Genomic DNA, 25,682 nt, shown 5'->3' on the forward strand with positions numbered 1-25,682 from the left:
AAGCCAACTCCCTTAGTGTTTCACTTTCATGTGTTGTGGTAGTCATCATGAATTATATAACCTTAAAATTGTAAGTACAAATCTCTGGTAAAGAAAATCTGGAACACACGAACGAAACTTGAACAGAAAAAGAAGAAATAGGATAAGGCTCCAAGGCGTGTATCAAGTCACTATCTTTAAAGTTATATTCGCCCCCACTTATTTTCGGTGTGCAAATGAGTTCCAAGCAAATTAACCTCGAGGATACAATGAAGCCAATGACTATTTGCGTTTTGCACTGACAAGAATAACCCACTAGACACTGAGCAATGTATGACAAGAAACTCAATTTCTATAAAAGATTTTTGCAGTAATCTTTATAAAATAATCTAATAATATTAGAAAATGAATGAAGGAAAGAAAGAATATTAGAATCTGTTGGTGTGTTTTCCAAATGAAATCCTATTCCCATCTTTCATCAATAGGTGTCTTTCTGAATAATAATATCTTTAAAATAAACACATAATTATTTATTTAATATTATAACTATTCAAATAATATTATTTAAAAAGTTATAATTCTTTTTCAAAAAATCAAATAATATAACTTTTGATTAATTACACCTATTCATTTATAGTTATTGGAACACTATAAATATTTGAAAATGTTCTAATAAGACATATGATTTTATTTAACTGCATTTTCTGTTTACTACTTAATCGCTAAGGATAACAACTTTAAGAGAAGCAAACGAAATCATGTGGTTGGATTTGGCTTCATTTTATTATGTAGCTTAATTTGTTAACCAGAATTCCCAGTACTCTAGCGTTATTGTACGGATACATTTGCTAAAATGAGACTAACCTTTTTATATGGAAATTTGAAAAATAAAATAAAATAAAAGATAGAACAAAACAAATTTCATCAGCTGGCTTCAATCCACCAGCTCATTCTTCATTGTAAAAAAAAAAAAAGAGTTTTGGTGGGGAAGAAAACCAGCTCATTATTATTATAAGTATTTAAGGCGGGAGTAATTCTAATTTACTCATATTGGAAAGTAAATATCTAATAAGGATGTGTTGAATAAAAGTATGGTAATTTTTTGAGTTTTAATTTTCATATATACCTTACTTTTAAGAGATATATTGACCGAGTCCTAACTTAATTAACATTATTATTGTTCTGATAATTTAAAATTAGTGATTTGAACTTATACTATATAAACTACGCATTGTGGGCTCAGCTTAGGGAAGAATTGTATATAGATGTATAAGTAGTGATGCTGAGAAAAAAGGTTTGAGGAGCTGTAAGTAGGGAGAAAAGCAAGAATTATAACTTCACATGATATTCCATGCACCTTTTCTCCATCGTCTTTTTCTAAAGGCAACTGGATCCTGAATCCCTTAAATAATAGTAAATTGGATATATATATATATATATGCGTGGGTTGAGACTTTGTGGGTAAGCCTACCTTAACTATAAACTGGAGGGAGAAAAGGAAAAAAGAATCTAATCTAAGGAATAATTGGTGACTAGTATCTATCGAAAAAAGAGGGTGATTCTTCCGTCTCTCCTTACATTAAAAACAAGGTGCAGGGGAGAAAAGAAAAGTGGATTTGTTTGCTGCTTAATTTCCACAGCTTTGTGTGCAAAGTGACAGTTGTTGTAGGTCCATTGATCGCCCACTCACATTGCACTTTGAAAGCGAGTTTATATAGTTTTAATTGGTCATTCTAATGGAATGTCCATGTGCACGGGTTAATTAATGGAAGATGTTATCATTCTAAAAGCCAAGCATTTCAACTACATACCAAACATGAAAAAAGCCGCTTTTTGGGGTTAAATTTAGAGTTTAACATTAAAAAATCTTAAATATAACACAAGTGATCCTTAAATTTAACCATTTTTTAATGTGAAAATTATGATAGAAGTGCAAAGGGCAAAGACCTCGAAAATGCCCACTACCAGAAGGTAAAAGTCCGGGTGTTTATTACTTGGAAAAGAATAACTATGGCCCTGAAGTTTAAGCATTGGACAACACCAATTCCAAGTGTGCACTTGCATGCTCTTTATTTGTTGCAGCGGAATCGATTGTGACACCAAAATAGGGACCCATTGATTTTGTTTCCTACAAAAATGGTGTTTTATTTTCTAACTCCTTAAATAAAATAAAGTGCTTTTTTTTTCATTTATAAAAAATAACCTATTTTAACTGCACGTGCTGGCAGCTAGCACCAAAATACAGTAAAACCGTGGTGGTGCAAGCCAGTAGGAAGAAAAAGAAATTCCATCCCAAGACTCTCATTCCAGTTCATCAGTGGGCCTTCATGTACCCAAAAATTGCAGCAATTCCAAATGATTGAAGGCTTATATTAGAAAACAAAATTTTACAAGTACACTGCAAATCTTTCGAGTCTGTCTATTTTTTGGTATGTTGATTGAACAGTCAAAATTGGTCATCATCAAGATTGATACACAATTTTATAAATTCGTAACTAATACATTTCCCACTTGTTTGAAATATATATTATATAATTATTATTGGCAAATCATTCTCAAACCGTTGCCACCAGATTGTAGTTAGGAAACTGACAGAATTAAATGTATATAATAAATTGCTTTGGATTGTCTGAGCGCATCCGTGTAATATTTATTATTTTCTTTGTTAATTTGTTGTGTATATGAAACCAATAAAATCTAAGGCCAAATTCTTCTATGTATTTGCATTGCTGTTTACCAAATCGTATCATGAACTTCTAATAACCAACTTGATTTTCCTTTTGTTCAATTGTGTCGCTCATGCCATGAAAAAGGTAACAAAAGAACACAGTTACATTTGTTTGAAGCGAGGATAAGAGACAAGGCGTGACAATAAAATCTGATTTTCTTTTTAAATGTCTGAATGTCATTCACTTTATCCACACACACACACAAAAAGAAGTCATGTCATTCATGGTTCTTGGTCATAGTTGAGCTGGAAAGTTGAATATTTTATGCCAGTTTGTAAGGTGAAAATGGTGTAAAAGAAAGGACATGTAATTAGAGACAAATTTTGGGATTCCTTACTTTCGCCTTCATTTTTAGTACTTTGGTTTTTTATTTTTTTAAATTAATAATTTTTTTAAGTTGAAATTTATACACGTCATTTGACGTTCACTTTGTAGAAAATTAATTTTTTTAAAGTTATACAAATATCAAGAAAATAAAAAGAAAACCATCCACATCAATAATCAACTATCATTTTAATGTTATTAAAATTTTTAATAGTTTTCTTTTTTTTTTAAAAGCATTTGATTAAATTTTAATATTTAATAACCAAAGTAAAAAAATAAAGCTAAAACAACAAAATAATCAAATTCTAAGTGTTAAAAATATCATTACTCGTTTAGAAAATTATATTTTTACATTTTTTTTGGTACATTATATTTTCCCATAATTTGGAACATTGATATGAGCAAAAAGAAGACGTGTTAACTTGAATGCAAGATTTTGGATTCCAAACGAATTGTCCGAGAAAATAACAACCAACTCGAGTCTATAAATATTCATTTATCAGAGAAATCAAAGTAAAAATAAAAAATTGAATATTAATTTAGTTATTATAATAATTTAGAGATCGTAGATTCAAATGTATATTATTTTCTAATTTAAAGTTTTAAGAGTTTATGAGTTGTATAAAAATGTTAAATTACAATTTATTTAATGGGTCAAATCAAAATTTTAATAATTGAGGGTAGGGATGAGATTACTAGGAATTGAAATCAAGCTCTCGTGTCACAATATAAATGTTCTTGTCACTAATTCAAAAGCTTATTTGCATCTAACCAAAATTGTTTATTGTTGATATATTTTTTTTATTTTCTTAAATAAAGTCTGATGGCTAAAAAATGAAATGAAATCTCAATTGAAAATTGAAATTAATCATTTTTGGCCGAAAGTATATAATCAAGTTTGAAATTGAGTAAGAAAAGTAGGTTAACTTTATCAAACGAATTTTAAAAAAAAAAAAAGAAGAAGAAGGATTTTCAATATAAAAATTAACCCATCTTGAATCAAATTTGAAGTCATAAGTTGGAATTGGAGACATGGGTGAGAGACATTTTATATCAATAGAGTATAGCAGTAGCAAGTGATAAATATCCCTGAAGTATATATTAAAGCAGAAAACTATTCTTTTAAAGAAAAAAATATGAAGTAAAAAGTACTCAAAACAAAACAAAGAAAAAACACCGAGAGTTATCAGATATTAAACAAAATAAATGTAAGCTAGGCATGCAAAGTGTGCGTGATTAAATATTCCATATAGCATGGACCATCAACTTCAAATTCGTTTGCCACAAAGGTACTTACTTGCTTGTGATGACCCAGATTAATTCCAACAATACATTAATATGGAAATTACATGATAGTAAAATGAAAATCCCATCTCAAAATTGGCAAATTTCATACAAGACTTGGGGTACAAAAACTGTAAAATTAAATTCTCAAAAACAACCACCCCACTTGTCGTTTATCCTTGTTACACTCCACAGGGGAAAGGAATGATTAGAAATATCATACATTATTATTGTTATTAGGACTAGTACCACAAATAATAGCAGATTGGACTTGTATTACAAGTATTTCATTAAATTCCAAGTTAGAAATAGGAGAATCTTATCTTTACGGGTATTAGTATATGTATGTATGTATTTGAAAAATTGGAAATTAAGAGGGCGGGGATGGTGCTGAGTGGAGAGGGGCGAGGGAGTCGATGATGCATGACACGGAAGTGAACAACTATTTATTGATAAGACTAAGGGTGAGTTTGGATGGGCGGTATATTTACCTGTGATTAGTGTAAAAACAGCGATGACGATGAGATTAGACACTATAGCGATATTATAACGTGAAACAAAAAATAAACTCAATGCACTGCACCCGATTGCCCATCCAAACTCACCCTAAGATGGAGGAGGCATTGGCTCCATCTGAGCTGAGCTGAGCTGAACAGCAACCACGTGAAGCATCCACAGCTGGTGACCCCATCTCGATACTCCGTATCTTAAGTGGGCCCCACACCTATTCCCCTTCCAAGGGGGTTTCTAAGGGAAGGGGGGCACCCCGCACCATAACCCTCTCCCTCTCAGCACCACCTGTATTCCCACTTCTCGCACGTGAACGGGCCACGTGTCCCCCTTCTGGCCCCCCACCTCACGCCACCCTTTCGTCTTATAAATTTAGAACCTCCATGTATCTCATATACTAGACACATCAACGGGCAACCTATAATCAGACTCCATAGGTTATAATTTATAATTTCTTCTACACAAACTCAGACGCTTCTTCATCAACCCCGCCTCCCTCCCTCCCTTTTCCTTGAAACCCACCATTTCTATCTCTCTACTTAACGTGTAGAAAAGAAAAAAAAAATGGCAAACAGAAAATACATGCGCATGTGTTATCTGGGCTTACGTTAACTCTGCCACCAAAGATTTTGTTCCTTTTCTCATCACTCTCCGCCGGCTTCCCTTCACTTTCCTCCCTTCAACTCCTTGTATCTTTTTCTTTCGCTATATCTTCATTTCATTGTTCTAAAGAAACTATATTTACTGCGGCAGCCAGAACAAGCGGAAGCAACATTAATTGTTTCTTTGATATGGCAACTAAGCTTCTTCTAACATTCGCTATTTGTAGATTGATTGTTACTGTGGGATTGACCTTGGACCCCACGGAGCTTCTCCTCCTGGGAGTTGACGCTCAACTCAGTGTCGACCCCACCGACGTTAAAGCCGCTTCTCTCGATTTCGGCTTGCTCACAGGAGCTCAGCCGCCGCTTGCTGTCATGCATCCGGCTTCTTCTCAGGACGTAGCTCAACTTGTAAAAGCAGCCTACGGGTCAAATTTCGGCTTCACCGTGTCAGCTAGGGGACACGGCCATTCTATAAACGGACAGGCTCAGACCGCAAACGGGGTGGTGGTCCAGATGAGTGGGTCGATAGGAGGAAGTGGGGTGGCATCAGGGAGGAAACCACCTTATCCTCGAGTGTGGCCTCAAGAGAGGTTCGTGGACGTGTGGGGTGGTGAGCTTTGGATAGATGTGTTGAGGAGTACCCTACAGCATGGACTCGCACCAAAATCATGGACGGATTACTTGTACCTTTCTGTTGGTGGAACGTTGTCAAATGCTGGAATTAGTGGCCAAGCTTTCAATCATGGTCCACAAATTAGCAATGTCCACGAACTCGACGTCGTTACAGGTTAATTTCTTTTAACTTTCTGCATGATCGTTTTCTCTTCTCGCAGTTCCTTTTCCATTTTGTAAAACAATTAACTCCAAAGAGTTTAGGTTTTTCCAGGTCAAATTATTTTCTTTTAATGTCTTTCAAAGTCTGGTGGTGGCATGGATTTTGTCTGGCTTTAAAATTTTTCTGTTTGTTTTTGCATATGAAATACTATTTAGTCTTGTCAATAGACTCTTGAGCATCATGCACAGAAATATTAGGTATATTTAGCATGCATCATTATTTTTTTGCACTTTTTACTTTAAAAAAAAACCGTTGACATTGCATTTGTATGCCGACGGGTTTGGGGGTACGTTTTTATACTGTATTGGAGCTTTTATACATATATCTGGCGAACAGGGAAAGGTGAACTTTTGACATGCTCAGAAGAACAAAACTCAGAGATGTTTCATGCTGTTCTTGGCGGTTTAGGACAATTTGGAATAATCACCAGAGCTAGAATTTCTCTTGAGCCAGCTCCACAAAGGGTATATATCTCGCTGTCTTTGTCTTTGAGCATTATTTATGTAAAGACTTTAATAACTGTGTATAAAATGGTTTCTGGTTGGTTCTAGATTGCGATGCGAGACTTCTCTAATTTTCCTAGTACCAGTTATTGTCAAAACCTAAAAGGCAAAGTATCATTCATGACCTAACTAAGTGGCAAAGGGGTCCATTTTCAGCCTTTCAATCCCATTTCAAACGGCTGTCTGTGTCTAAAAGCTGGAAACTGCAGTGTTGTTGATTTGTCGTTTTTTTCCGCCTCTAAACGTGGTGTTTTCTCTCTTTCATTTCTTTTTCTTTTAAACCACTGTAGGTGAGGTGGATCAGGGTACTGTATTCCAATTTCTCGACTTTTACCAGGGACCAAGAGTATCTGATTTCACTGCATGAACAACCAGCTAGCCAAAAATTCGACTATGTTGAAGGCTTCGTTATTGTAGATGAAGGTCTCATCAACAATTGGAGGTCATCCTTCTTTTCCCCTCACAACCCTGTCAAAATTTCTTCTCTTGAGCCTAATGGAGGCGTTTTGTATTGCTTGGAGATCGCCAAGAACTACCATGAATCTACTGCTTCTACCATCGACCAGGTACATATATGTATATACTGCACACAGACACAGCTCTCATTAATTTATATGGATTACTTTCTTATACAATCCAAAGTCAATGGATTTTGTAAATCCAAAGTCCTAGATTTATGTGATTGATGAGATTATTAAATACACACTATCTATCTCTGGTAGTAAATATTTTACGAAGACTACTTAAAAAATAATATAATATTGTAACCAAATAATAATAATGCAATACATATGCAAGATCTTGTGTAATCTAATCCTAATTAAGATTGATGAACATTACTTTATAATTGTATAATATTATATTTTTAGATATTAACAAAGCTGAGCCTTCCAGTCTATGACTCACCAAATTATTCTCCTCCTAATTAATCTCTTTCTCCGGAGGTAATTGAATATTAATTGATTGCAGTTAAACTTATCCTGACAAAAGCAACTGTTTTGGTTTGGTGGCAGCCTTTTTCTTTTTTGTACTCCTCTTTGGGGAAGGTTTTCTTGGTTTTTGGTACTTCGGGTATATCTTTTAATGTTTTAAACTCGAAGCTTTGGTTGATGACTGAAATGCAGGAAGTAGAGTCGTTGTTGAAGAAATTAAATTTCATACCGGCATCCGTCTTTACAACTGATATGCCGTATGTGGATTTCTTGGACCGGGTCCATAAAGCGGAGTTGAAGCTCCGATCTAAAGGTTTATGGGAGGTTCCCCACCCATGGCTAAACCTCTTTGTCCCCAAATCAAAGATTGCTGACTTTGACAAGGGAGTCTTCAAGGGTATTTTGGGTAATAAAACAAGTGGACCGATTCTCATCTACCCGATGAACAAAAACAAGTAAAAATTCTGGACAATGCTCTCCTTATCAAATGTCATTTCCTCATGTCCTTTATACACCCACATCCACTCCATGCATGAAACATGCATATATATAATTATCTTCGGTTCTTAATTCTTATGACCCCATGCTCACCACCACCATAGCTTAGACATGGCGCTATATAAACTTTCACATACAATGAAGCTATACAAATTTAAGGGTTTTTAGCTACCCTGATATTTAGAACCACCTATATAGTGCAAAAAATTGGGGATGAGTAATTCCACTGGCCTCGAACTTTTCACTTTAGAGTATTTGTAGGAACCATCATCCTCACCCATAATTCACAAACACTCAAGTTCACATTTTCTGAAAAGGAGAGGCATCTACTTCATTAGGTAACTCCGTGGTTCCACTTCCACATGTTGAAAGTAGAATAGAAGATGATGAAAGAGGAGGGTGGGTGGTGTGGTGAAAAACAAAAACAAAAAAATCAAGTAGAACCATGAGTAATTCAATAATGGTGGTCCCGACGAAAGATGATGACACATTAGGAGTGGTGAATTGAGAAAGGAAAACACGTGGGGGAACATGCAGATGCTCCCAAGTCCCAACGCCAACAGATGAAAGGCAGAGCCAGGTAGGAAAATTGAACACTTTAGCTCTTTTGTTGACCCCAACAAATCGACGGTAATGAAGATGATGATCCAAGCGGGAAGATTCTCGTGTCAGAAGATCATCTCCCGGGGAGCCACTGATGGGAACTATCCATGTCTTTGTTAGAAGGTAGTTCCAGAAACATGGCCGTTAGTACAGGTTAACGACCAATCACCCCGCCATGCCTGGGTCCCTTTGATTCCTTCAAAACCATCAAATCTCAACTACCATTTCCTCATGCACACACATAATGCTCTACCAAAACATCTTTTTTTTACCATGCAAAAAAAAAAAGAAGAAGGGGTTTTTGCTGCAATTGGGCTCATGCGTGCATGTTATTGTAATATGGTGCAGATGGGACCATAGGAGCTCCGCGGTTACGCCGGATGAGGATGTGTTTTACCTGGTGGCATTGCTAAGATCAGCCTTGGATAATGGGGAGGAAACCCATAGCCTGGAGTACCTAACCAATCAGAACCGTCAGATTCTCAGATTCTGTGATGAAGCTGGGATCACAGTGAAGCAGTATTTACCTCATTACACGACACATCAAGAGTGGGTGGACCACTTTAGAAATAAGTGGGATCGGTTCTATCGATTGAAAATGGAATTTGACCCTAGGCACATTTTGGCTTCAGGCCAACAGATTTTCACACCCACCAATATGGCTTCATGGCAATGACCACTGCTTTTTCAAAACTAAGCTAGAAACAGATCATATTAACGTACTACTGACCTAGGAATATCCTTGTTCTTGTTGTACTGTAGATAAAGAATGGCGTCACAGGGACAAGGAGGAAAATTAATGGATGATATTAAGGTTAACAAATTAGAAAAAGGTGATGAGGAAGAGAGAGGGAATAGTTGGTGCAGTTGAGAAGTTGCTTTCTCGGGGAGGAATTTGATGCAGACAGTGGAAAGAGGAGGATCCATCCGTATCTATTTGCAGGGCACATGTGATGTTATTGTAATATAGCAGTGCTCGTGATCCCGACCGCCCCAACTGATAGCCTTCTGCATCTTGTCTGCAGCTTCTTCACACTGCTGGTTCCAGTTCCATATCCAGCATGGATTGGCGATTTGCTGTTTTTTTACCCTTCTCTTTTACACCTGTAAATATAGAACTAGCTCTATATATGCAGTTCCATAAGTTTGAAATGGATGACATAGTCACTACAGAGTAGTGGATGATCTGCAATGTATCTTTGTCTTGGATTCTCCCATTTTTTTTCCTCTACTTGCAGGATTCACTTGATTCCGACCCAAGCTTTTGTCGCGTTCCCAGGGCACACTTGCAAGCACAGAGAGGATTGGCAACGTCAAATCAGAAATTAAAAAAAAAAAAAAAGCTTTTATGAAGTTGTAAAATTCGTAAGACATGACATAATAGAAACGTGCGATGAATACCTCCCTATCATAATCAGTAGGCGGATAATGTGACTTTTAAAATGACTATCACTTTGGTTTTTACCCTCCACAGAGACAAAAACACAAAAGAAATAGAATAAAGTGGACTGCAGGTAGGTTTAAAAGTGTGAAAAAGAATATTAAATGGTCTAGCACTGGAATTTTTACCTGTTCAATCAAAAAAGTTATGAGCCATAAACATATAATGGCTCTCAGCATGATTGGCACTAATTTGGATACTCTGCCTCAACTCTGTTTGCAAATTTTCTTAAGGCGAGTGAATATATCGTTTTCTTTTTCCGTTGAGTTACTTTTAGCTCAGTCACCAATTTAAGTAGTTACTGCCTGCAATGCGCGTCATGTTTTCTTCATCACTAAAGCAAGGATTGTTTAAAGAAATATCCACAAAGTGAATCAAGGAGACGCTGGGGTAATAGATTTAGCACAAACTTCATCCAAAAATGTTGGATTAAAAAAAGGTTTGGCATATGCTTACTCAATCCTCTATCATACATACGTACTTTAATTGTATAGCCTGAACCAGACCTTCAAATGTCGCACAATGGTGGAATGGAGAAGTAATATTACACCATGTGGCGGTGATTGGCGAGCTACTGGTGCAATCTCCACACATAGGGTTAAGTTTATAGGTCAAACCACTCAAGATACAAACAGGGTACAACATCAATGACAGAATGACTGCTTTTGGTTGTTAAATCAAACAGGCTTTGCAAAACCGGAGCTTGTCAATAATAAGTCTTTCCACGGCCATAGAGCCATTTGGTGTCACTGTCAATAATAGCATAAAACCATCTGCCTTCTTTTCTTTCAGAATGTTGCACACTCACAAATACCAGAAAACGAAACAGAGCTAGTTACTATCCAAATAATTGACAGAAATATTGAGCCGACCCAATGCTAACAGGGACCATGAAGCACACAGATCACCGATGCCAAACACCTGGATACCACTCATATATCTTTGGTTTACTTCCACAAACAAAAGTCGTGTGAAAAATATTTGTGCCAAACAACTAGGTGAATTCTGATTAAATTTGAGAGGCTAAGTTTAGGGTTAAAGGATTGAAGGCGATACCGTGTAGAGACTAGAGAAGATAAAGCAGGATGCAAACGGCGGTTGAAGGCGGCAGCATCACTCCGACGTTTTTCATCGGAAACTAGGTCCAAACCCAACTCGAGCGTCCTACAGGGCCTGAACTTTAAAGAATAAGATCTAAACCCAACTGAGACATTCTAATTTGTAATTTGTCCATCACTGGCCCGTTATCTAGGGCTGAGTAAGGAAATTCAAAGTCTCGAAACTGATTCCAACCATACTACTCGGTTTAATTTTTATTTAATTTTATTGTATTTAGGTTACACCTGTCCATGGGCTGGGCTTTAAACAAAATCTAGGCCTGGGCCCAGCCTGAAAAACAAGCTTAATATTTTGCCCAAGCTCAGCTTGAAAAACTCGGGTCCGTATTAATTTTTTTATTTTTTATATAAAAATATATAATAAATCAAAAACACTAAAAATATTAAAGTAAATATTTTCTAACAAATTGAAAATAAATTAAAAAATATATTTTATACTTAAATAACATTAAGATAAGTGCAACTTAATAAGTAGATGCCTCTAAAATAGTAATAAAATTAACAATAAAATAAGAGTTATACAATATCCAAATAATAACAATAAAATAATAGTAACATAATAGTGAAATGAGAGCAAACAATGGGAAAACAACAACAAAACAACAATGTCTTTTTTTTTTTCAAATTCTAGTCGGGCTTGAGCAAAAAAATCTTACCGAAGGCCCAACCCGTTTTCTAAGTAGGTCATTTTTTACCAAGCCTATTTTTTTGTCCAAGCATTCCTACTTTAGACAAACCCGACCTATTAACAGATCTAATTTAAGTTATGTTATTATTTAAATATATTTTATATTTGACAAGTTAAATAATCATAATTATCTAAATGAAGTTGAATTCTATATTTAAATAAATTATAATTAGTTTTTAATTTTTTATAAATATGAATATTTAAATTATTAAAAAATATAAAATGTTATATAAAACATTTAAAAATAAAAATTCATGAATCAAATGAATAGATAATATTCGGTTCTAACAATTTCATTTTTTTTACCTAAAGAAAAGATTATAGGAGCCAATCACTTCCCGTCAGTTGGATATGAATGTTAAATTCTTATTTCTTTCATTACATTTTATAGATTAAAGTTAGGACCACGATGTGAGCTAAAAAATTATTCATCCCCCAACCGCAAGGTATCAAGTAGGAACAGACTGGGCACAAGATTTTTACGGGACAGCTTTCAGCTAAGGAGGCATACAATACGAAGTAATATTTAAATCAGTTACTATTTAATTGCGGCATATTTCATTTTAAATAGCCACAAAAAATACCCCCATCAGAGTTCAACTTAAATTAATAAAAACACTTAAATAAAAATTAAAATGTGATTTTGATTAAAATGATAAAATTAAAATGATTAATATCACAATTCCGTGCATATCTTTTTCTAAATTTATCAAATATGAAAAAAATATATAAATACTCTAAAATAACATTCTTGCTTTATAAAAAGAAATAGACTTTTGGCGATTTAATAGGTTAAAAACTCGTAACACCAACTTAATCAAATTATTAATAATTTAGACTTAATAATAGATTAGAGATAGTAGAGACAGACATATAGATTTAACACAAAATTGAGTTTCATGCAGTTATGCTGCGGGCTTTAACTCTCCATAGACATTATCAACAGCATGAGTTAGCCGCACATTCAATTACTTCATCATCAACATGCAATAATGTTATTACGTTAACGGTCCTCCCATGCACCCCTACCATGATTTGACAAATGGGTGTCTAACATGATTAGGAAACAGGTTTATATTGGATTTCCGACTCCGCTGCTTGAAGGAGGCAGCCACATTCAAATTAAATCTATGTTTGATTCACAATTTCATACACAGCAACAAAGGCAAATTTAGAAGATTACCACAGCATTTAGGGAGGGCCATCCTTTTCCCATCTCTCCTGATGAAACCCTCGCAGTTATAAGAGATAAATAACAGTTCTAAAATATTACACTTTATCATCATGGAACCACCATCTCGTCTCCTTGGGAGATCTCCCATTCCGACAGTTCTTAACGTATCGATCATTATCAGTTGGCCGTTGCTGCATTATGACAAAGTGAATTCAGTATTTCAGCTTTCACTTGATAAGACAAGATCTAGGAGAACAAAAACAAATGGCCAACACAATAAGAGTTTCAACAAACCTTCACAGTTGAGCTTGATAACATGGAGAGGATGCTGATACAAATGGAACTGACAGTCATAGCCGGGGACCAGCTATCATACAGAATATCTACAACATATGATTTTAGTGTTGGTCAGCTACACGATTTGCAACATTTGTAGGGAAAAGTATGCTACAAAACAGATATTAATGGCCTGGTAACCTTTACTGTTTTTATACATTATCTTTAAACTCGGTGTACCAAATTGTTTCTTTATTAACTCTTGCAAGTTGCAATGCTTTTTCCCCCCTGCAGCCTATTTCGTTCTAAATGCATACATGAGATAGCACAATAACGTTTCATTATCATTATATCATATGCATTTCCCATATAGTGTTATGTGGATCATGCTATTCTCTAAGGCTAACCACGAAAAAAATAACATGAGAGCAGCAGAAGCTTGACTAACACGAAAACACACACACACATGGAGCACAAACACCGAGGAAAAATTGAAAATAAAATACTAATCCATGAACGAAACAGAACCCATAACAGATTCTTTAACGCCAGGAAGGCTTACAATTAAGCAAAACATCTATACAAAGAAGAGTTAGGACAAAAATGTCAAACGTGGACATGAGACTTACAAAAATCATCAACGCCTTGAAGATCACAACTAGAGCCCAAAGACAAAAAAGACAAACATTTAAATGAACCAAAATTTACTCGCTTGTGATACAACATTAGTCGGTCAACATTCACCCAAGACTCAGATGAATTACTCAAAACAAGAACCTTACCAATAATTTGACGCTATGAAAGAAATTATGCTGAATCTCTCTTAGAACCTTTTAATTTCTACTAATATTTCCATCATGTGGACAAACAATCTCTCTGACACATCTCCCTTAACCAGTATTGTACTATAGACTATATGTCTCCAAGTATAGGACAAACAGAAAATTTTATAATTTCTCTAGCTAGTCACCTCGGAATGAAAAAATTGAGTGAGATTATCACATCACTCTGCAGGGCTATAATATTTAGTGATGTTGACTCAGAAAGCCTTCAGCGCCAAAAATCTATGCAATGATTTTGATCAAATCTTAATAGAATCACATCTTGAGTAGAAAAATGAACGATAAAAATGAAAACAGCACAGCAGGAGTGTTAAGATCCAAAGTATAAATAATTTGCTAAAGAACTACAATTAACAAATAATAATGATAAAGTAGACATATCCATCATTTAATTATGTTGACATCCAATGAAAGCAACGGCCGTACACTATTTCATTGACACATTAGAGGACCTTCCAATCATCCAATATGCCAGTTCTTCAAATCTATTACCAGAATCAGATTTTTGTTTTACAAAAATCTATTGTCGGTTCATAAAGATGAGATCATAAGAGGGTGACAGACGGTGACAGGAAACTCAAAGCAATATGTCAGGAAGCACTGCATTTATGGTTACAAGCAAATTTCCCAAAAACATCATTACCAGTCAACTGGTAACATCATACCAATTTCAAGCAGCAAGAAGCAAGATTAGAAAGACTAGCTGTTTAAAACTTAAGTGCGGTTAGCAACAAGGGATACAACAATATAACTATACAAATCACGAGTGGTATAAACATACCTAAACAAATATGTCCATTGCTATAAATGTGAGGATGTAGAGGAGCCGGAGGGATGAAAATCACCTGATCAATCAACAAAAGAATATCATAATCATCATAAAATACAACAGCAATCGTGAAGTCAAATAAATGATTCCGTTCAAATTCAATTGTCAGTCTCACTTTATCTTTCCAATTTCACACTTTACTCGACAAAACAAAAAGGGAAAGCAAAGAGAAAGGATGATACCTGGGGTGCCTCCATAGGGTAATGCTCAGGAAAATCAACTTGAAGCTGATAAGTTTCATTGGCATAAATCGTTCCAGGGGCTCCGTTGACTTCGATTATCCATCTTTCCACAAAAAGACACAACAAATTAGAGACTAAATTCCCAAATTAATCCCCGATTAAAAAAAGAAAAGAGATTAATTGAAAGAGTGAACAAAACCTTTGGAGATTATCAGTTACTTTGTGCTTAAATCCGGCAGGTGGATTAACTTGCCACTCCACTAACTCTTTCTGAAGTCTATTACATGCGATCTTGCTTAAAGCCTACGCAAAAAGCATCTCCAAAAATATATAGTCACAAAAATCAACAAATATAAAAAAACAAATAAGGAGAAGTAATCCGACAGACGCAACCCAAAATTGTGGACAAATAAATAACGAAATTAAATCGGAAAAACAAAGAGACATACAAACCTTGCGTGAATGAGTGGAGGAGCTAGTCATGGCTTCCGTGCGAGAGAGCGAGGAAAAAGAAAAGGAGAGACAAAGACGGTGCCGTCTGTTCAATTTTATATACTTTGAGAAGGGAAAAAATCTGTACTAAAATACGGGTACTGATTTTTTTTTTTAATATTTGGAGGAGAAATAAATGTGGATTATGATTGGTGGAAATTTTGGTAGAAAAATGTTACTGAATCAGACGATGAACAATTTAGTGCTCTAGATTATTGGACACACTTGTATATGAAACATTGTGATCTTCCCGCGTGGCATTGGGCATTTGCATTTGGAGGTAATTCGTGCCAATCACGAGGACTTGGGGAAAGTGGGTATAGGATTCGGTAAGGTTCCTTCCGTTACAATTTGTACTTTTGTTTTCTTTTTTGGGTCGACAATTCTTTTATTTTACAAAGAAAAAGTTATAATCAATCATATATTCAGTTTAATTAATCATATTTAATTCTGTTTGTTTAAATTGATGAGTTGGATTTCTTGCTTTGGAAAAAGAAAAGTAATCTTTTAATGGTACTTTTTAGACCTAGTTAGAAATTGTGTTAGGATTTATTTTAAATTATGAATTTTCAGAGAATTAAAACAAAAAGATTATTCAAACTAAATTATTAATTTTGAAATGAATAAAAATACAATTTTACCAAGCAGTCTTTTTATCTTATAGATTTGTTTCTCAATCACAACAATCAAATAAATCTACATTATTATTTAAATGTACGATATAATTAGTGTATTGGATATCAATTTAATTGATAAAACATTTTATATTTTAATTAAATTATATTATCGTTTTTATTTTTTACATCTAAATAAAAAAATCATAATTTTAAATTCCTTATGCTTATGAAATTGTGTTAAATTATTATCAGCTAATAACCATCAAAAAGAAAAAGTCATCATGATGTTTTTTAATCAAATATTTCCATTATCTCGTGGATGATATTGTTTTCCGTTAATTGGGTAAAATTGCTATAACCTAAGGATTAGATGTAACTGGTATGGAGTTGGGCGTTACAAATATTTTAAATTTGGATGAATCATATCAGTTTAAATAATTAAGTTATATAATATATTTTGATAGATTATGGTAATGAACCCTAAGGTGTGGAGTGAAATAAAAAAATAAGGTTTTAAGATAAGGTATTGGTAGAATGGATTTATTTGGATAAAAGAGTTAAGGTATGATTTGAATATATTTCGATACAGAATTAATAAAATTAAAAGTAACAAAGATATTTTTAATTTATTCTAATCCATTGAAGCTATTTTTTTTTTAAGAATATCTAGATGAAAATTATCATAAATTGAATTATTGATTTCTTTTCTACAAGTTGCCACATTGTATGATTAAGTTAAACCGTTAAATAGTATAAAATACATTTCCGTCTTTCATTTCTATCATTTCTTCTTGCAGTAAAACTTGAGTTTTGTTTTACAAGAAGCACGAAATTTAACTGCCCCCAGAACTTTGAATTCCATATCATGCCGTGAGAAAATATATATAAGAGAGGTAAACTCCACAGTTCCACCATTAAGCTTCAAAAGATGTATTTGGAGTCTAATTATTTTCATATCAAATGCTGAAAGGTCATTTGTCAACCATCTGATTAAGCCTAAGAATCTTGGTTACAGAATCAATCTATTTAAAAGTGATGTTTGCTATCCCTTCAATCCTCAGCTTGATCAGTGATCCCCTCCCTGCCCATGGAACTGCTAGCAAACGATGGATCAGAATCTTGAGGAGAGTCTTCAAACTCCTCTTTGTACATTTCTTCTATCATAGGCTTCCACAATCGAACTCGAGCATTTATAAACCAGTTTGATATCTGAATTTTGACAATGATAACAAGCACCAAAATATTGGGATTAAAAAGAAATAAATCATCAATTGAGCAGATGCAAATGGATAGAAGGGATCATACTTGATTCTTGGTCAGGCCTGTCTGTGATGCTAACATTAGCTTCTCCGAGTCTGTTGGATAACTGTTAAGAACCATGCAACAAAATGGTAAGAATTTTGTGTTACATCGACTCAAATGCAGAAAGTGGTTGAACTCAAATTATGCACTTACGGGTGAAGGAAGTGTTCGAAAAGCCAGGTACGAAGGATGGCTACGGAGGTTTCTGGCAATCCTCTAATAGGCCTCCAAGCTTGCCTTTGCCTTGGGATCATTCCAAGTTGTTGTTGAAGGGACTGTCGGTTCTGCCTAGAATCTCTATCGAACAGGCTAAGCTGCGACAATCCCCGGTTGATTCTCGGTAAATCGTGCGAAAACTTTCTTCTGATAACATTAATATGAGATATTATGGCATCCCTTAGATTTCCAAAATGCCTGGACATTGCTTGGAGTGCCAAAGCAGTGTACGACTTTGCTGCTCCTAAACCAGCTAGCGACTCGAATGATGAAACCACTTCTTCCATTTGCTGGTAGTATTTCTCATATCTGAGCTCAACCTGGGGATGAAATAGTAACGAATTCATGAAGTAAAATTCAAGTAATTTTTTAGTTAAAACACGAGTAAACACAACAGAACATCCAACAGGATCATGCTAACCTCCTCCAGTAATCCAATCAGCTTTGCAAGCCTAATTCGGAGCTCGTTTTCGGGCAATAGCATCTCATTACTGCAGAATTCTGCTTTTAGTTCAGAGGAAAGTCTTGCATTTCCTCCTCTGTCGCCTAGATATAACTTCCCAAAGAAATTTTCGTCGACATTTTTGCCACCAATATTGACAAGTTCATGTAGGAGGGACTCAGTTGGCTTTAGATACCTCGAATTCACTATAGCAGTGGCAAATGATTCTGCTGCTCCATACGTAGTCAATAGGGATCGGTGCAGTGAGGTGGAAGGTGAAGCAAATGTGTTAACTGTGAAATTGTAGTCATCCCTTAAGTTTCCCACGCCTGGATTACAAGCTTCTCTATCTTCAGCCCTGGAAAGCAAGTAACTAGGACTTGTAATACCAGAATTTAAGGAAGGATCAAGCATGTGAGAACCGAGAGATAGTGACAGCCTTTGGGTTTGGTGGTTGGTCTCGTTAGCTGCTCCAAGAAGGTCCATCAAGTGTCTGGTCTGGCTAATATCTGATTCATCAGTGACAATGGGAGATGGAAGGAGATCCATCGATCTGGACATTCTTTCCCCGAGAGAATGAATGGTAGGCAATAAACCAAGGGACTGGGGAAATGTGTTGTGGTTGCCTCTCAAAGTAGAGCCATAGGCATCAAAAGGTTGACCTCCGAATTGGTTTCGGCTATTAATAGGATCCGAGACGATAAAATGGTGCAGCATACTGGAAGTTGGATTTGGAGGTGAATCTCGGGAAACCATAGTGACAGAAATGGAAGCTAAAGGTTTTGAAAGTCGCTAATTGACCTTCAAATGCGAGGAGAAGAAATTATTTATCAAGAATCTGGAAGAACAGTGAGTCAACTAGAATTATTGAGCCATACACATACATACGGAAAGTAAAAGCAGAGGCAAATTACCATTCCGCGTGAAAAGCATTAAAAGCGAGTTAGGAATTAGATAAGACTCTGCTTGAAACAAGGTGGATATATTCATCAACAGATGACAAAAAACAAATATGAAAGCTGCTGGGCATTAAACACAGGGCCACCTGAATTAATATGGCTGACAAAATTGAAATGGAAACTCTGTGCTGACTTTTGCACCCAATGCAGCCGAGATCTAAAGCCACAAATCATGCGATCATAATAAGATCCCTAGCCGTAAGCAAGACTTAACCTTGAAAAGAAAACCCTTCAAAACTAAGCTGATGGGAACCAGGAGAAAGGGAGGGGAAATGCAGTAAAAAATAATGTAGCCAAGTGATGTGTTAAAAGCATGGATGGAATGAAGTAAACGAATGGTATTACTGAAAACAAGACAAAGAAATAAAAAAAAACTAAGGAGCCATTTGTAAGTAACTGAAGACCTGATTCGGATAGATTAACTTTAACTAACAATAAAACCAAAAAGATAATGGAAGTAACCTGTCTTTAATAAGCATAAAAAATGGAAGGGAAAGTAAGTAACAAAGCATCCATCTGAATGTGGAAAACTGCAAATGTACCTTTGTTCATAGTAGCAACAAATGTTAATAAGGCTTTAGAGGAAAACAATGACTTTTTATCTTACTTCTCTGGGGAAAAAGAAAAAGAATAGGTCTAATAGACTAATATACTAAGCAGCCAAAACCTATTAGACCTATAGATTCATAGGCCTCTGCTAGTTCTTCAAAAAGGCAAAGCTAATTGGCTGAGAAGAAATGAATAAGACGTCAGGGAAAGATGGTCCCCGACTTCTTCCCTGACTATAAAACAAGCAAAAGCATCAATCCTTCAGCTTTAATGCCTGCAGTTACATTTCTTTGGGAGACTCAAAAGTAGTTTGAGCTCAAAAACTGTGTAAACTCTCTCTCTCTCTCTCTCTCTCTCTCTCTCTCGCTCGCTCGTTCACACAAGGTGAGCTCTACCAATATGTTAAATTCTGCTGTGTGTAGCGTTGCTGCTGTAATCTGCAAAAGGAGGAGAAAAAGTGAGCTGTCTTTTGCACACTCCCAGTTTTAAGATTGTTTGCTTGTGAGTCTGTAAAGCGTAAACCGTATTGGAATATCTAACTTTTTTCCTGATATTAGCTGTTGTATTCATGCATAGAGATGTTGAAATGACAATGAAAGCCACAATCTTTCGAGGACATGCACGAAAAAAAAGGTATCTGATGCTGTCATAGAGATAGACAGAGGGGGGGGGGGGGAGGGGGGCCCAAACCGCCAAAAGGGCTGGTAATTCAATTTGGTTTTGTGAGCTGATAAGATTTATTCTGGGTGTGTGGGGGTTGATCTTTTGGGCTGGTCTGTTTGTTGTATGTTTTCAGTAATGATTGTAACTTTGTTCCTTTGGCCTCCTTCAGTTGTCGCCCTCTGCTTCCGTAACCCTGTAGTTCTTTTTGGGGGGACCTGAAATGCCCACACTTACTACTTTTATAAGTTAAAGCTTGAATAATAAGATTGCAGGAGTTAAAAAAAACAACAACAAAGATGTTGCATGGCTTATGGCCTTGACCCAGTAAATTACCGCATTCATCTTAACTTGGGAAGTAGCTGGGAACAGACATCGTCAAGAAGGCACTAATTTAATCTCAACATGTTGCCTTAGGTTACATTACAATAGATGGAAACTGGAAACTGGAAACTATAGCTTTGCTAGGTTCCATATAGCTGTAAGTACCTAGCTATAAGTACCTCGATAGTTGACCCAAATACGTTGAAACTTGAACGGGGAAAATATTACCATAAATCGAGCATTTTAGCTGAGAGAAATCATATTAGTTGTCAGGGGAAAAAGCATAAAAAATGTGTATCATTGTTTTAGAAACCATTGCATATGATTCAGAGGTACCCACTGCAAAGTGCACACTTGAACCAAAAACGAACATCCAATCAAAAAGTAGATAGACATCAATTATGGTGAGTATAAACATCAAGGATGGGGTGATAATATTAGCCAATATGTATGGATGCAAAGGAAGATGCGAAAATGAGGAACATGTTTGAAGCACAAGTCCATTCAGATTGCAGGTATACGAAAAGGGGGTATCGAGTTGATTAGCAAGATATACAGCTATGGTCCACGAATACAACACACATGTATATATGAACCCATCAACAGTCAGGCTAATATAATCATGAACGTCTCCTAGCTGTTTATATTAACTTAGATTAGCATCTGTGAGTGTGACCATTCAAGAACTAACAGATAGAACAAGCAGAAATGAATTGAAACGTTTCACATTCAATGGCGTTTGATAATGGTACCATGCTTACCACGTTTCTTCAAGTCTGCATCGATATGACAAAATGTACATGCGTACTTATCTGTAAATAATACATTCAAACTAGCTTCTCTACTAGCTATTCGTAATCACAGTTATTTCAAAAATATCACACATCAACGTTAAGAATCCCTATTCAGCAAAATATTTTTTATACTTAAAAGAGAGATTCAAACCCGTTTGTAAGGTAAAGGGTTTAATAAAATATGTCACTTGAGGCAAGCAATATGGGACTTTCAACACTTTTTATCGGTTTACATATGATATGTATATTCCTACTACACCTGATAACATGTTAATTTGCATGACTTTTTGTGTTTAATTCGGTTAATTTTTTAATTGATCCTTGTTGAATTAGTGGTTTTATATTTTAATCTTGTCAGGGATACAAATGGGATGCTATGAGTCAAAAACGAACAGTAAATGACCAAATTGCAACACAATCAATAAAGTGAGGTCGAATAAAAAATGTGGAAAAAGCCAATGACTCATCAGATTCTTTTGTATTTATAAAAGCCAAAATTAGAAAAAAAAAATCTGATTTTATTTTTTATTAAATTTTAATTATGTGTTGAGTAGTTAAAGCCAAATTTAGTAAATATTATGTATATAAATAGAGCTTTAAGGTGGCTTGGAAAAAACACATTATGTTTTGCACTTGATTTTCATTTGGAATTAAATAGAATTTTTTTTCCTCAAAGTTGGTGCGTAGCATTTTTACTTCATTTTCAATTTTTTGTTCTTTCAAAATTTGTTTAATTGTCTTTCAAGTCCTTTCCTTTTTCAATTTCCACCATTTTCATTCAAATACAATCCATAGCCAACCGAAGCATGGTTAAATTCATGCTTCACTAAATTCCATATTAGCTTTAGGTCGGTGTTCTTTCCAGTCGAAAATCATGAGATATGTATCCATACTAAAAATCCTTCCAATTGGTATTCACATTTTTCCTAAATATCGGGATTGACAACTCATCCCTTAAAATTAATTCGATTTCAAGTCAAAAAGTGCATGTTGGGTTGGAGTCATGTTTGCGAACAGATGGAGAAACGAGTCGGTCGTGCTATATTCGAATCTCTGAGAACAAATCAAGGGAGAAGTGATCGGGTTTAAACGGCTCATGCGGTTGAGGCCGTTAATCTGAGTTGAGTTCTTCAGAGCACAAGGCTGTCAAGATCTTGAATTGAGAACACATGTATCTCGATTAATTAATCGGTAAGGGTTGGTTTGCAGGTCGTATCAGGACCAACTACGAGAGGAAGAATTGGTGGTTAGAACGTTCTTAACTGCTATAACCAGCTTATTGTTCGGAGGAGAAGATTAATTTTCAAGGATCGATTCAAAAATCTGGAATTCACCGAGTTTAGGGCTAAGGCTTATTATCTCTGTTTACAAAAATCTGAATCTATTTCCCGATTTAAATATATTTCCAATATTAATTATTTATTTATTTATGTTGTTTCGACTATTTACTTTCTAAAAAATTTTCAAAACTCCTCTAATTTGTTTGTTTATTTTTCAGCAAGTTCGTTTGGAGTCGTGGGCATGATTTTTGCCACGACAAAAATTCTGATCACAAGTTAAACGCGGAAGTTGATTATAATATCCAATCCCTATGGACTCGTTTAATAGTGATTTTTGGTTGTTTCGACGCCTGTTATAACAACTCGTTTTCAGTGAAGTCAAAATAGTGATTTCAGGACCACAAATCCAATTCAAAAAGAAAAATTATTTTAATAGTATTGCATGGTTTGCATTATGATAGGAATGACACGTGAAATTTTCGTTAAGAAAATTTTACCAATTACATGTTTAATTGATAAAAGGACCAAATTGCATGAAAAGCAAAAGTTGAATTCTAGTAGCTAAAGGGATTAAATAGATATGATATTCAAATTTTGAGGTCCTTATAAGGCAAATAGACCATTAAGATAAGTTAGTAAATATTTATGATGATTCATCCAAGGAAATTTAAGAAAAGAAAAGGACTAAATTGGAAAGTGGAAAAATAAAAGATGATAATTAAATTAAAAGACAAAATATCATTTTATATCATCATCTTCCCCAAAATTTTTTATGGAAACCCTAGCTAAGAGAAAGAACTTCAAGCAAGCTTTATTGGGTAAGTAATCATGTTCAGTTTTTAGTAATTTTTACATTGCTGAAATCGTAATAACATAATCTATCTATTTTGGGGATCAATTTACAAAGTTATCAAAGTATTAAATTTTTTTAATGGATGAGTATGCTGAAATTTTGAAATTTATGGTAGAAAATTAAAGGTTATTAATAGATAAACAACTCTTGTAAATAAAATTTTCATGAACTTGTGATCTAGGGACTAAATTGAAAAGATGTAAAATTCATGGAAAATTTTTGATTTTTTTGAAATACATGGACTGTTATTGTTATATAAAAATTTCGGCTAGGCTTGGAATAAGGATTAAATTGCATGAATTTCATTTTCCGAGCCTAGGGACGAAATTAGAATTAATCAAAAGTATAGAGGTAAAATGGTACTTTTGCCTAAGATGTAAATTGGATTGAATTGAATATGAAATGTGTTAAATTGATGTTAAATTCGTTTATATAGATCTGGAAAGATCAAATAAGGAGTTAGATCGAGGAAAATAAAAAGTGTCGAATTAGTAGAAAATCATATACAAGCAAGTGACGAGGTAAGTTCGTGTAACTAAATTATGTATATTAATATGTTTGAACTGAATGTTGTATATGTGAACTATATAAATGTCTTGTGTATGAAACTGATCACATGTTCAATAATGCCCGATAAGTAATAAGTCTCGTTTGAATAAGTGAAATTCGATGGATACAGGATTTCTCGTATTGGTTGTGGTCCTGCATATGTTGTGGACACACCATAGCTCGAAAGAGCATCATGTTATAAGTCCTCTCAAGCTTTTCGTTATATGGTTTCTGCGAGCATCCTGATCGGTATTGATCCTGCATGTGTTGCGAACATACCGCAGCTCTTTGTGAGTGTCCTATTATATGATCGGTGTGGATCCTGCATATATTGAGGACATACCGCAGCTCTTTATGAGCGTCCCGATATATGACTCTTAATGAGCTTCCTGATATGGCTTGCTTGAACTTCCTAATACATGGCTATCCGAAGCTTCCTGATAATAGCTCTTCGGAGTTACCTGTTAAGCTCACATGAGCTTTCTATTTTAAACTCTTGTGAGTTTCCTGTTATAGCCCAGATAAGCTTCATGTTGCATGGCTCACATGAGCTTCCCGTTATATGGCTCGAGAAAGTGCTTCCTAATTATGTACTCTAATGAGTATCCCTGAATATGAATTGATGGATTACAGTTTTGTACACTTTAAGTGTACTACATGTGTGTCCATCGATATTTCAAATAAATTCAACAGGCAAAGTTCTGACATGGGCCAAACTGAACTTGAGATGATTTGTTATGAAAATGTACATGTTGTATGGAAATATGATAAGAAAAGTATATGAATATAAAAGTTATTATATGATGAGCTCATTCATGTTTCTTGACAATTTTGTGAATTACAATGACTAACATGTTTGATGAAGTTGGTTGTTTAGGCTATTAACCAAACTTCTTGGATGCATTTTGTATGTTTACTTTAATGGAAATAAATGGTAAGTTAAATTTCTAGTTATACGAACTTACTAACCATTAAATGCTTACTTTGTTTTATTTTCTCTGTTTTATAGTACTCGAAAGCTCGTGAATGTTGAAATTTGGTCGGAAACACATCACATTATCCCTCAGACTTCTCGGTATATAAAGCAAGCTAACTTTTGGTATAATGGCATGTATAAACTAAGCTAGGCATAATGATGAAATATTTTGGTTGTAACTAGCCATTGGAATGGTTAGTGTAAGGCATATTTTGATGTAATTATATAAAGCCTTATCAAGTTTGATGTGTGATAAAATGGTGAGATGATGGGAAGTATACAAACCTATTGATAAATGGTTTTGAATTAGCATAATT

At 34.9% G+C, this 25,682-nt stretch overlaps 3 protein-coding genes and 1 long non-coding RNA gene across 6 annotated transcripts; 2 read left to right on the forward strand and 2 right to left on the reverse strand.

Annotated features, from left to right (window-relative positions):
• The first annotated feature begins 5,216 nt into the window (after positions 1-5,216).
• Positions 5,217-9,994, forward strand: LOC107905468 (cytokinin dehydrogenase 5). The gene is made up of 5 exons (XM_016832127.2): positions 5,217-6,218; positions 6,603-6,730; positions 7,060-7,335; positions 7,894-8,156; positions 9,151-9,994. Exons 1-5 carry the CDS (start codon positions 5,618-5,620, stop codon positions 9,476-9,478), a joined length of 1,596 nt encoding a protein of 531 aa, XP_016687616.2. The 5' UTR covers positions 5,217-5,617; the 3' UTR covers positions 9,479-9,994.
• Positions 9,995-13,108: 3,114 nt separating this feature from the next.
• LOC107905467 (probable ubiquitin-conjugating enzyme E2 18) lies at positions 13,109-16,121 on the reverse strand. Its single transcript, XM_016832126.2, has 6 exons — positions 15,806-16,121; positions 15,552-15,655; positions 15,353-15,455; positions 15,123-15,186; positions 13,518-13,606; positions 13,109-13,414 (listed from the first exon to the last, which is right to left on the reverse strand). Exons 1-6 carry the CDS (start codon positions 15,833-15,835, stop codon positions 13,319-13,321), a joined length of 486 nt encoding a protein of 161 aa, XP_016687615.1. The 5' UTR covers positions 15,836-16,121; the 3' UTR covers positions 13,109-13,318.
• A 1,172-nt stretch (positions 16,122-17,293) lies between these two features.
• Positions 17,294-20,392, reverse strand: LOC107905466 (BEL1-like homeodomain protein 11). 3 transcript variants are annotated; one of them, XM_041094062.1, is made up of 5 exons: positions 19,336-20,392; positions 18,401-19,222; positions 17,917-18,299; positions 17,767-17,827; positions 17,294-17,670 (listed from the first exon to the last, which is right to left on the reverse strand). In XM_041094062.1, the coding sequence occupies exons 2-5, from the start codon at positions 19,175-19,177 to the stop codon at positions 17,512-17,514; spliced, it is 1,380 nt and encodes a 459-aa protein (XP_040949996.1). In that variant the 5' UTR covers positions 19,178-19,222; positions 19,336-20,392; the 3' UTR covers positions 17,294-17,511. The 3 variants fall into 3 exon arrangements, with proteins under 3 accessions (XP_040949996.1, XP_016687614.1, XP_040949995.1); XM_016832125.2 differs by having other exon boundaries at positions 19,923-20,391; XM_041094061.1 differs by having other exon boundaries at positions 18,401-19,259; positions 19,923-20,391.
• Positions 20,393-24,195: 3,803 nt separating this feature from the next.
• LOC121217783 (uncharacterized) lies at positions 24,196-25,680 on the forward strand. The gene is made up of 2 exons (XR_005913991.1): positions 24,196-24,361; positions 25,399-25,680. It is a non-coding gene; the product is annotated as an uncharacterized lncRNA (long non-coding RNA).
• The last annotated feature ends 2 nt before the right edge of the window (positions 25,681-25,682 follow it).

Source organism: Gossypium hirsutum, chromosome D05, assembly GCF_007990345.1.
Source record: "Gossypium hirsutum isolate 1008001.06 chromosome D05, Gossypium_hirsutum_v2.1, whole genome shotgun sequence".
Lineage (NCBI taxonomy): Eukaryota > Viridiplantae > Streptophyta > Magnoliopsida > Malvales > Malvaceae > Gossypium > Gossypium hirsutum.

Excerpts from the sequence above, each read along its gene's own strand:
- LOC107905466 (XM_041094062.1), bottom strand. The coding sequence starts at position 19,177 with ATGGTTTCCCGAGATTCACCTCCAAATCCAACTTCCAGTATGCTGCAC. Across the intron at positions 18,300-18,400 it reads TGATTGGATTACTGGAGGAG|GTTGAGCTCAGATATGAGAA; the intron begins GTTAGCATGATC and ends TTTCATCCCCAG. Across the intron at positions 17,671-17,766 it reads CAGGCCTGACCAAGAATCAA|ATATCAAACTGGTTTATAAA; the intron begins GTATGATCCCTT and ends GTCAAAATTCAG.
- LOC107905467 (XM_016832126.2), bottom strand. The coding sequence starts at position 15,835 with ATGACTAGCTCCTCCACTCATTCACGCAAG. Across the intron at positions 15,656-15,805 it reads CCTCCACTCATTCACGCAAG|GCTTTAAGCAAGATCGCATG; the intron begins GTTTGTATGTCT and ends CTTTTTGCGTAG. Across the intron at positions 15,187-15,352 it reads ACCCTATGGAGGCACCCCAG|GTGATTTTCATCCCTCCGGC; the intron begins GTATCATCCTTT and ends TTGATTGATCAG.
- LOC107905468 (XM_016832127.2), top strand. The coding sequence starts at position 5,618 with ATGGCAACTAAGCTTCTTCTAACATTCGCTATTTGTAGATTGATTGTT. Across the intron at positions 6,219-6,602 it reads CGAACTCGACGTCGTTACAG|GGAAAGGTGAACTTTTGACA; the intron begins GTTAATTTCTTT and ends TCTGGCGAACAG. Across the intron at positions 8,157-9,150 it reads TACCCGATGAACAAAAACAA|ATGGGACCATAGGAGCTCCG; the intron begins GTAAAAATTCTG and ends AATATGGTGCAG.